This window comes from Apostichopus japonicus, chromosome 4 (assembly GCF_037975245.1).
Source record: "Apostichopus japonicus isolate 1M-3 chromosome 4, ASM3797524v1, whole genome shotgun sequence".
NCBI classification, from domain to species: Eukaryota; Metazoa; Echinodermata; class Holothuroidea; order Aspidochirotida; family Stichopodidae; genus Apostichopus; species Apostichopus japonicus.
Window position 1 is genome coordinate 7,726,108 of NC_092564.1, and position 12,020 is coordinate 7,738,127.

General features: G+C 37.4%; 1 protein-coding gene and 1 long non-coding RNA gene across 10 annotated transcripts in view; one reads left to right on the forward strand and one right to left on the reverse strand.

Moving 5' to 3' along the window:
- The window catches only part of LOC139966330 (uncharacterized), a 77,494-nt gene that overhangs the window by 57,944 nt on the left and 7,530 nt on the right, over positions 1-12,020 (reverse strand). For 4 of the 8 annotated variants that reach the window (XR_011792555.1, XR_011792551.1, XR_011792549.1 and 1 more), the window contains exons 4-5: positions 11,398-11,609; positions 6,999-7,122 (exon numbers count right to left, since the gene is read on the reverse strand). This is a non-coding gene — a long non-coding RNA (uncharacterized lncRNA). Of the gene's footprint in view, positions 1-6,998; positions 7,123-7,449; positions 7,576-11,397; positions 11,610-12,020 lie in introns of all 8 variants that reach the window. The other 4 variants (XR_011792556.1, XR_011792552.1, XR_011792554.1 and 1 more) reach the window with 2 other exon arrangements.
- The window catches only part of LOC139966326 (divergent protein kinase domain 2A-like), a 50,743-nt gene that overhangs the window by 32,602 nt on the left and 6,121 nt on the right, over positions 1-12,020 (forward strand). For both annotated transcript variants that reach the window (XM_071969212.1, XM_071969213.1), the window contains 3 exons: positions 1,892-2,851; positions 9,849-9,993; positions 11,358-11,664. In XM_071969212.1, coding sequence (XP_071825313.1) covers positions 1,947-2,851; positions 9,849-9,993; positions 11,358-11,664 — 1,357 coding nt within the window. In that variant the 5' untranslated portion in view covers positions 1,892-1,946. The remainder of the gene's footprint in view (positions 1-1,891; positions 2,852-9,848; positions 9,994-11,357; positions 11,665-12,020) is intronic.

The window sequence follows — 12,020 nt, forward strand, 5'->3', positions numbered from 1 at the left end:
ATGGCAATGAGGTTTGACCCTAGAATCTTAATGGTCGTCCATTTCCATAGTGGAAGTGCTTAGTGGTCAACGATTTCTTTCAAAACAGGAAGGTGGGGGACCAAAGGGAAGACTATACTATGATTCCCTAAGCTTCCATCAACCCAGTGATTTCCAAATGAACTTTGATATGACAGAGATTCAGGAAGACGGATTCTATACTATAAAGTAATGGCCCTTTTAAAGATGAGTGCAAAAGTTAGTAGTTGTAAAGCATTGTAAACATTACCATTACATGTATCTTACATGCTCAGCATGGTGTGTTTAATAGTCAGTGATCATTGACTTTAATTTAAGCAAAACTTCATTCTGAATATTGTTCAAATTACTATGAAAAATTACAACTCATCAAGCTAAGGTTTCCCTCAACCGTTTCTTCAGAAAGGATCGCTGATTCTTGCACCTAATTCTTATTAACTTCCCTTTTAAATATATATTGTTTTTTTGTCTCAGCCTCTTTGCATGACTCTGACATTTTTCACACATATACTGTATATATGCCATCCCAAACAAACACCCTATAACATTGTGCCAATCTTGCTGCTAATATGCCTCATGATTACTATGTGTGTATATATAATGGCAGCGTATAGAGTGCATATCCCTTTAATTGTGGAAGTCATTTATATCTCCTGTTTACTGTAGGTTCCTGTTCTCCATTGTTTACTGTAGTATATACTATGTGTATATGTAATGAGTTAGTGTATACATAATGAGTATGTAATAGAGTGCATATCCCTTTAATTGTGGAAGTCATTTACATCTCCTCTGTTTAATGTAGTTCCCCATAGAAGCTTACTCATTCTTAAGTTGTTTACAATCTTACAAAGGCTACACACAGGGATATTATTATTATTATCTAGCTATCACCTTCCCTAGATCGTACCTGCCATATCTGTACACATGCATAGATAAACTATTAACAGTGTAGTATATACAACTATATACACACGTGCACAACAATGATATTTTCACTACTTTCTAACACATGGGAGTGCTTAGATTGTAAAATATGATGCAATCGCTAAATCCTCAACACTGAGTTGTTAGGTTATTAGTCTGATCAACTAACTCACCCTTTTGCACATTTCACATTAAATGATGTAATGAATGTGACACAATGTCAAAGAAAATACTACTTTCTTAGTATATGGTGATGTGTATTTCTCCAAATCGCTGGGTTTAATAGTAGTTGTACATTTACTTGGCAACTGCCTCCTAAACTTGAGCAAATGCACACTTCGTAACTATGGCAGAAGAGCTGCAATGGACTTGAATATGTGAAAATTAATACAGTATAGAAAGAAAGATGTGTGTAATACCCTGCTCTTTGTTCAGGTCAAAGGAAATTTGAGGTCTGAAACATTGTAAAGATTATGATTCCAAAAGTGAAGCTTGGATAAAAAAATTCTATTTGTGTACAGTGAGTTCTCATCTAGACAATCAGACAATATTTAGATTGTCGGATCCACTTTGCTTCAGACTATAGTGATTGTAGATTATGCAGAGCACACCTTCTCATTGTACTCAAATTTTTAACTGTGTAGAGAAACCAACAATCATGTTTACCATACACTGAAGTACTCACTTTGATGTTTGCTTAATACTTGGAAAATGTAATCCTTTTTTATTACTTTGTCATACAAACGTTCATTGTTTTTTTTTTGTCTTTTTTTTTGTACAGCCTGATTTCTAGAGCACATCCGTTTACAATACAAATCGTCAGTACAGTGCACTATTTTTAAAACCATTTTTGCAGAATTGCTAAGTCTGATCCAAGCATTTTATACTATGAATGCAGTCACTAGTGTTTGTCATAATAATTCACCTACTGCTATTTGTTCTATTGTAGGACACTATACACAGGAAGCTGAGCCCATGAAGGAAGCACACATTATCTCATTCACATGTTTATCCGCCAACCAGCCACACTCTCCGGGGGATTGGTGAAACCGCTCATGGTGATTATTAAGAGGAGGGGGCAGCGCTACAGGGGGTACGTCAAGATGGGACCGAGGAGACGGAAACAGTTGATTACTTTCTTCGCTTTATTCACAATCACGTTACTCGGGATCCAGTTTACCGGACATAGCAACCTCGGCGATGCCGAGGTTCAACTGAGATTCATCAACCCGTCGCTGCCGAGCGAGAGAACGGAAGACGAACAATTTGACGCTCTGGTCAATTATCCCGATAAGAAATTAGTGATCCACAGAGGAGCTGGGAGACATCTACAAGAGGAGAGGGATCGCCTGCCAGATGCCATCGTAATGAGGCAGCAGACCCATCTAGTACAAAACTCCAGCAAAATCTTGCCAAATTTAAAAAATAGACAATTTAAACTTTTCAGAAACATTGATAAGTTTGAGGTGAAGAAGGATGATGAAAAAGAAACTGGAAGCAGTCTCAATAGCCTCGGTTCACATGTGACGATAATACCGGCACACAGGATACCGCTCTCTTTCCTTAAAATTCACCACTGTCCCGCGTGTTTAGGCATGTCTCTGTGCGATGAATTTATAGCTGGGAATGTGACGCTATTTCAAAGCCTGGACGACTCACCCCTAGGCGGCCAGTATCCAGGAAGTTGGAACGGTAGAGGAGTTGTTCTTCGTGCTCCCAGTGAGGACCAAGTGGACAGTTTTACTTCATTCGTCTGTGCAAATTGGACAAGGGAGGGGCGCTCTGAAAACTGTGACGTCTCTGAGGCGATCATGGAGGGCATACTGTCAAGACTTGATGCAGATTTGAGTCCTCACGAGTTGAAGCAACTCATATTCTCTCAAGAAGGAAATCCTTTATCAATTATTAGGTGAGTATAGTCAGATAAGTTTGAACTATAAACAAAATTATAATTCACTTTGTTACATAACATTATAATGTCCCAAACGAGTATCTGAAATTTTCAAACGGTAATCCAGAGGAAAGATTAATCTATTTTTGTGGTGTATTGCGGGAGGGGGGTGGGGAAAATGAGATGTTGAAGAGAACTGCTTCACATATTTAATAAAAATCCATGAACAATGAATTGGAGTTATTGGTGAGGAGTGAGGACTGAAATATATGTGTATATTTTTTGCTTTTTTGAAAGGCAACTAATTGCCAACCATGCAGCTGCCTCCAACCATGCTTGCATATTTTCAGTGAAATATTTGGAAGGATTAAAGCTATCCATAATTTTGTCCAAGGAATCACTTTGGGCACAGCTTCTGCTCAAATGAATTCTGCTTCAGAACTTCCACCTGAGCCCTCTAACCCTTTCTTCCTTGCAACCAATCTACCTTGATGGACTGTTCAGACAGCCAGCACTTCAGTTTTTCCGAAAGTTCTGCATAAATGTTCCATTTTTTTTTTTTGTATGTATCAGCTGTCATCAATCAACTTATTTAAACTTATTCTGAGCTAGAAGGACCAAAAAAAAAAAAACTAGGGCGCAAACATTTTGGTTCACCATATAGTTATTTCTTTCCTCAAGCATGCAAAGTTAATTTGGCAAGAATTCTAAGAATCTTGCATCCACCATCATTCATAATCCTGAAATTCCACAGAATGTTTTCTTCTCAGCATGAAAAAAAAATTAAGGAGATTTAAACTGAAAAAACCAAAATGAGTTTTAAAAATGTCTCATGTGCTTAAATCTTCTCCTTCATTTTTTCTGGCACCAAAAGGATTTAAAGCGACAATTCCGGAAGCAGATGTGATGTGTGATGTGGAAAAGAAATATTCTACACTGTCAGTTGAGAAATTCATCTCAATATCTCGTTTCCTTTTCTAGATATGGTTGTTTGTATTTGAAACTGTTTTCTCTCCCCCCCCCCTCCCCCAAGATAAACCCATATCTTACTCCCTGAACTTAATCCTTATAGGAAGGAAGTGAAGAATTTGATTAGATGTTCTTCATATTTCCGAAGTTACTTTTCAAGATACTGTCATTGGTTTGTTCTCAACATAAGACATCACAATTGGAAATGTGTTGTGTTGTCAATGTTCTCTGCGTTTAGAATTACATCCATATGCAACTACGTCTGTAAAATGAATATTGCTTTTCTCAGTGGATAAATCATTTGTACATTATAAAAGAAAGCAAAGACGCATTTCAGCTGGACTTAATTTGTCAGAGTTTCCAGGCTACATTGTTCCCATATATTATATATTATATTTAATATTGTATTAAATTTAAGTACCATCCCATTGAAATAGGCAGTACGAACTATTACGGCAGGGAATAGTTAATCCGGCATTGCGTCGCAAAATGCGCAACTTGCTATATACAAGTGTAAACATGTATAGCAGTGTTTTCACACAGAAACCAAAGTAATTTATATGAGACCAAAATCAGAGCCTTCAGAACTGCTAGACAAACTTTGAACACTAAATTATTCCTCATACTGGACTAGATTTTTTTTCATCCTTGTACTTGTACAAGAGACAGCATTTACAGACTTTACGTGAAAATGTCATTTTAGATTCCTCAAGTCTGATGGATGGCACAGGGTAAAAGGCCACATCAATAAGGTTGGAAGGTTGAAGCCAAATAAACAGACAAATTTTAAAAACAACTCATATTTAAACTGTCATGGAACAACGAAGGACTGGTCGATATGTCCAATGAACCTTATAATGTCACACAAACCTTGAAAGGACTGGGATGAAATTAATTTCACTTTTTTTTTTTTAAAGCTAACAGCCATCCATGTCTGATATAGGATTTATGAAAATGGCTGGCTTTGCCTGTCAGTTTGTGAATCAACTGTCCACCTCATGTGGTGATAGGAAATATTAGGTGACAGGACACAGGAATTGCATATCAGGGGGTGATGCTGGTAAAAGGGCTTCATGGGGTAAATCTGTTTCACTAATATTTATACATCAGAGTAGGAATCAAACACATTTATATTGTCAAAACTATCTTTGAGAAGTCTAGTATTAAAGATACCTAAGAGAGGATTTTTGGCAGCAAACTTGCCTTAATCCCGTCTACAATTTGGATGCATTTTACTTTGTCACAAAAAATTACTAAGCAAGGGGTCCAACTTGGTATGTAGGATATGTTGTGGATATTGTCCCTGACTACTTGTTATGGTAAATATGAAAATTGAAACTATGGATGCATAAGTCTCTTAGCAGTGCAGTTTGCATGCTTGACCATTCATATAGTTATGCAAATATAAACAACAAAATCATTCCAAATTTGGTAAAATCTGATTTGCTCATTATATGTGAGAAATTAATGGTCATGTAGGGAAAATAAATCCAGGCCGGGAGAGTGTCATGTTTGAGCAACACCCAGTCCAGGTTTTGGTAAACTGGACAGCCATTGTGACACACTCTTAATGCATAAATTGTTTGTATCTTTGAAATATTTTCCTTCAAATACAAAAGAACATCTTTTGCTATGTTAGTGTGACAACCTTGTCAAAGCTTCCCACTTATCAAAACAAGCATCCACACCTTTACATTACCACACTTTCACAGTATATGTGTTTTACACCCGAGCAAACACACATCATATAAGCATGTCAGTACCTTGTCAACCCTACCCACGCTTTACAGCGAACGTGTGTTGTAACCTACCACACTTTCATAGCAATTGAAAATAGGATCTGGGCCTCACAGAGCAATGGGAGTCTCTGACCGCTACTTTTATCTCCAGAAAAGAACTTTGGCACTAATAACTTTGTGGATAAATATTAATATTCTATTCCCTCAAACTGGACACTGCCTGAAGCAATTCTGTCAAGTTCAGTTTCTGCTAAAGCGTTCAGATGTAAACACCTGCACAATGCAGGTAAACAGGTTCAGCTGTGCTGGCATGTTTTCATTAAAATTTGAAATTTCAAGTCACCTCTTAGGTCTAAAAAGATGATGGAAACCAAAATTACCAGCCAGAGAAACTTACCTGAAAGGCATGAACTATAAAATCCCTTGGCCAAAATTTGATGCTGAACTCTTATCTATCCAGGTTTGCCATAAATTTGTCACAAATACTTACGATCAGGACAGGCAGATGTGGCCGAAGGCCTGGAGATTTTAAAGTTTTTCAAACTTCATGCCCTAGACAACAGAATTTAACTGTAGCTTGCAGTTGTTCATCTGAAACTTGCAGGAGGGTTCAACGATCCCCAGCATTGTCCACCAGGGGCAAGGAACAAAGTTATGCGATTTAAGTATCAAACTTTGTGCTACATATATAAATGATCGTAATTGGTTTCCTGCGGATTTGTCCTAAGGGGGTGTCCTGCTTTGCTAGAGGGACACAGGCACCTGTAAATGCCCTGTCATCTCCGTCTCATATCGTAGCACCACCTCCTACCTTACCACCCCAATTAGAACTATCTGGCCAAATGCTACTGAACTGAACTAGATATCATTAACATTCATAAGTACTGTAACAATTGAAATCCATCTCTGCTTCCTGAAAACAGTTTGCACAACTGCCAAACTGCTTTTACATTAGTAGTGTTAATACCACATGTTTTGTCTGGTAAATTACCCTAAACAGGTCACCATGTGATTTTCCCACACATACCCAATGTACCCTGCCATATAAACATGGAATATCTAGCCATTCTGACAAGCTGTTAAAGTAAACTCCCACGGTAACAATCGGATATGATTGCTAATTCTGTCTGCAAAAGTTGACGTTTATGATTGGGGAGTTTTATATATTAACACCATGAACACAGAATTAAACCTGTGTACCAATGATAAAAAATGTGCTGGTAATGCAGTGTTACCATGTGTACCACCCACTACAATGTGTTAATAGTATACAAGAAGTAAGGTCCCTGGATCGACACATCTGTTATTTTGCTTCAACAGTTTACAGGCCAAGAAAAGACAGTCAATAGCCATTTAGGAAAGTTGATAATCCTGTTTGCTATTGACGAGTTATCGATGTATTAAAACCATTAGCCTATGGTAGTCACGTAATGGATATTTACGAGTAACAAGCTTACCTGTCTCCTCACAACCTTAGCACCTCGTTCTACGGTGCTTATAAAGTCCTGGTAAAATAATAACTGTGCGCCCTCTATGACCGGACCCCCCCGGTCACTGCTCCTCCTTCTCATGAGACCACTCCTTAGAAGTAAGTTTTGGAATAACAATAAAGAGATCTGGAATTTTAGGCAAGCAGTCAGTGCATACATTTATAGATGGCATACTAAAGAAAATATCTGTTTTTAAAGTTCAACATTACAAGTAATAATTATTATTCTGTAAAGTAACAGACTTTTCAAAGCAGATCTGATAACCTTACAGTTTGTATCAAATTGTTCAACACATTTTAGTTTGAACTTAACCACATGAATGGTAATTGTCTTGTAACAGTAAAAGTAACTCTTCGATCACAGCATGCTGCTTTAAGCCATTTAGGGCGGGGGGGGGGGGGGGAAGGGAGGACTTTACCTGCCTGCTTCCATGTACTGTCTTCCTCCATTGTTTAAAGGCATTGAAGACTCCCACCAAACCGTGTGCCGCCCTCTGAGAAGAATTAACTCTCCGTTGCTTGCAAGTGAAGTTTTTGTCTTGTCGCTACAAAATGCAGACAGTAATGAAATGTGATACCTTGTTATCTTTAGCAGGACCCTAGCTGTCCATCGCTGCTATGTACACTGTGTTGTGGGTATTGACCTCAGCCTGTATGTATTGACTGTACACTAGTGTCTAATTACCGACGGTACAGTAGCAAGCTGTGTGTGTATTTTCTGGGATCATGGTGGTGTCTAACACTTCTGTTACACCTAATTCGAAACTAAGTCAGAGTAGGGGCATCAGACGTTTCTTTGTGCGCGAGATCTTCACTCCCTTTAACATCTTTTGCTTTAATATGAACAAACATAAAACTCTTGTCAATACATATACTACTAACATGGAAGTTATACTTGCCTCCATACTGGAGTTTGAATTTTCCTGTCATGACTGTCACGTAAACATGTGTTAATTTTTCTCCAAAAGAAAATCATGCAAAGAGACGCAACACCATTGAACGATAATTATATCATTAATTTTGTATCCTAACACAAACAGGATACTGGTATTAACAGACTTCTTCAGATATCCAATTATGTTACGCTCAAATTTAAACCGATAAATCCAAACAAGGAAGTTATCACGGGACAGAAACTGTGGAGGGCCGAAACAAAATTTCAGTTACGATGCATTGAATGTGGAGGAGTTCATCAGGTCAAGATACATGTGACTTCTCAGGTTACATGAATGACAAAAAAATGAGGGTTAATATACCCTGCATATACCCTGATAGGATACATAGTAAATCATTATATATATCTGCTTATAATCGCCGCATATGATTACGGTTGCCCATACAGTATATCACTTTAATATCTAAACTAGTACTAAGTTTAGTAGTAACTAAATATGTCCACAGAAAGCTAAGTTATGAATTGCTTGAATATTTTACTTACATAAAAAGTTTAATAAATAAATTCATCATAATCCAATAGTTGAAACTGGTAATAGCAATTTTACATTGCATGGCATTTGATTGGGTGTAATTGGTTAACATTAACCACAGTCATGTCTGATTTACAAGTCCTCCATGGTCTGCCTGGGGCGATTAAATATCTTGCCAAAAACACTAAAAAATACCCAAGATTATCTTTCTGAGGTTGACTGTAAAACATGCTTACTGTCAGACTTTGTCATGAAAGTACATGCTGAGTTAAACTGAACAACCAGCTGTACCCCTCAAATCTGGGAATAATTTCCCTCGAAAGAAAACCAAAACTGAATCTGTTAAAAATTTCTCAACACTGCTTTTTGAGTTGGATTTTGGGAATTACTGGAAGATTATAGCCTAGGACTGACAGACTAAGGTTCTTTTCAACTTGCTTTTTCATATACATGGTCAAGGGGAAATAAAATGTTAAGACAGTATATCTTCTAGTCAAATTGCTTAATTAAATGCTCATTACCATTAACCCTACTTTATGAAAGAAATTCTGGTAGGGCTTTGACTTTAATAGTCATGATCAGATGCAATCTGCTTTTGGGGGAAATACTTTCAGGAGACTTGGTATAAAATTTGATGATCAAAAGCTTTCTGAATTTCTTTTCTTTCCATCAATACTCCCTCCCATTCCTTCTTCACGACCCCACTGTACATAAGTATCACTATATCTATAATTTATTAATAATGGTCAAAACATTAATATCAATTGGAAATACAGATCAAACTAAGCTGGCCATTATATTTTGTTATAGGATGTCAAACCTTCTGTGTAGATTTTCAAATTGTTCGTAGACGTGAATACCTAACAACCTGTGGTGTTACTTGTTTCATATATAGTTGATGCACACACATCAATAACATGATTATTCCTCTGGTATATTTGCCACTTCCTATCAGCACTATCAATAACACATTAAGGGTTTCGGGTCAACAACCTACTAAAATAATACAGAGCAATCAGTTTCCTTTTGAAGTACGACTTATAACACCGGACGGACGGAGTTGGAAGAAACCTTAGAAAGAAATCTGCTCTTATCGTCAGAGTCTACTGGGACTAATGTCGTTCCAAAGGAATAAGATGCGTGTCATGGGAAAACCCATTTAGATATATCTCACAAGAATGAAAACAAAATATATCTATTTGCTAACATCATCATTTCCCATGCATTCGGTGTATCTGTGAAGGCTATACAGACGGCCTTTACCGGTCTGATACAACTGTGTCAAGCTAACAAACTTTTAGAAAGTTTAGACACAGACTTTCAAATAAGTCATAATTTCAAATTATATGAAAGTTTTTTAAGGACATTTTCTTACTCTCTTTCTTCAACAGACCGACGTCATGTTCTTACGGAAGTTTCTTCAATCAAGTTAAAAGTCAATACAACATCCACTATCTGAGGTCACCGCATAAATCCCGCAAGATGGCGTCACTCTTATCAACCTTACTATTGGACCCTCTGCCGGCCATTATGAGGGTATGTCCATAGATTTGGCTATGAATGGAACTTTTCTAAAGAAGCTCCCACCCCCACCCCCCACCCCCATTGCACAAGATTTATCATCCAAAATGTATGTTTGTTTTTTTCTTTATCTGATTACCAGTTTTGATGAAAAAATGACAATTGACACTATACCAATCCACCTGCAGTAAAGGACCACTCATAACTTATCTGCTTCTCACATTATGAATTTGAATACCAATTTATACTGAATATTGAACACTATTGCCTTTCCCTCTTGACTAATTGCCATTTCAATTTTTCTTTTCTAACACAGGTGATTTTTCTTCTTATTTGAAACTTACCTGTGTGTCAATAAAAAAGAATTTAATATTCCCATACCAAACAAAACAATAAAACTTTCTATTTGTGTTACATTCCATATGCTACTTGTTTTCCATATTGCCATGGTACTTTTGTTTATCTTCTAGACCTTCAGGTCTCAAGTAGTCAACTTCAAAAACAAAATAATGTGCCCATTGAGAATGAAGAGCATAGACAGCCTAAAGTCCAGATGTTATTTCCTCATATATATGGCAGACACTTAAATCAATGCAAACAACAACCCACTCCAGATGGAGGGGGGGGGGCGGAGGGGAGGGATAATTCTTTATAAAGTTATTTGCTTCCTCATTTTTATGTTGGATAATCTTAGCCAGTCTGATATCAAATTTAATTTATGGACAGTCTGTATAAGATTGCTTCATAGAGTAACCTTTACAATGACCTGTTCCTCAACTGAGTCATGGATGGCTGTAAAGTTAGCTCTCATAGCATTACCATGTGTGGTCTTTATAATAACAAAAAATGATAAAACTCTGAAAGGTGATGGCTGTTAGGGTCTTGATATTACCTAAATGACTTTTCCCTTGACAATGTGAATACACATAAAGTGCATATGTGTACATTGGTCCTTGTAATGTGTTACAAAGTGCTTGTGTGTACATTTGTCCTTGTAATATCATAAAGGGAGGTGCTAGATATGCCAATGCGGTCACAAATCTTCAAAAATTTTAACACTGTAATCTGTCAGTTTCTTGACTCCGGTTGGAATGTCTGTTTCCATGGTATTTAACAATGTGACAACAATCTTGTTTTCACCGTGACATAGAATGTTCAAGGCATCCTTCACTGAATTGTGTTTTTAACCATGAAGGGATAGTTCTTTGCATGTTACTTTATGGAACCATTCAATAGCTGGTTATGCAAACAAAAACAAAAAAGATTTTAAAAAAAAAGGTTGTACACAAAATCAAAAATATGTTTCTACTTTGTTGCATTATTGTTACAAAATTTAACTCTTATTAACATAACTTTTCTGTTTCTAATCTCGTCATTAGTTCATAGAAGAAGAAGCTCCTAGTTTATTACCCTACTTACCAAAGTATCTAGGAGCCTGTGGTCATGTGACTGTGGTAGAAGAGGAGGGGCTGCCGCTCATTAATTTCATCCCTGATACGTGGGAGACGAGAGTCGATCTCTCCCTGGAAATCCTGAGTTTCATCGATACCCTTTGGAATGCCAGTAGCAAATGGGCTTTTCTGCTACTGGACTTCAGCTACAAAAACTTTGTGGTCCTCCCGGATGGACACCTGCAATTAACCACACCGGAGAAACTGCTGGTTATAGACAAAGAATACTTCCAAGGTAAGAAACCTATAACAACCAGCAGTGGCGGAGCTAGGGTTATTGGTCAGGTGGGGCGAGAATGGTCTGTAGGGGCGCTTTCGACACTATCTAAGTGGAGCGCCACCACAGGTTGGCGCAGAGCGTACAGAAATTTTTTGAGTAAAGATCCCTAGATCGCCGGAAATGACCCTTTCCGGGCCTTGCTAATTTGCAGATAAACGAAGATTAAATAGGTGTCAATGCCATTTTGTCAGAAAATTACACCAACAAAATGTGATAAATGTCAATAGGTATTTGAGAGCGCAATAAAAAAGTCAATAATCGCGAATAGGTACAAAGTGGTAAAAAGCTGAAAAGGGCGCCAGCAGTCCATT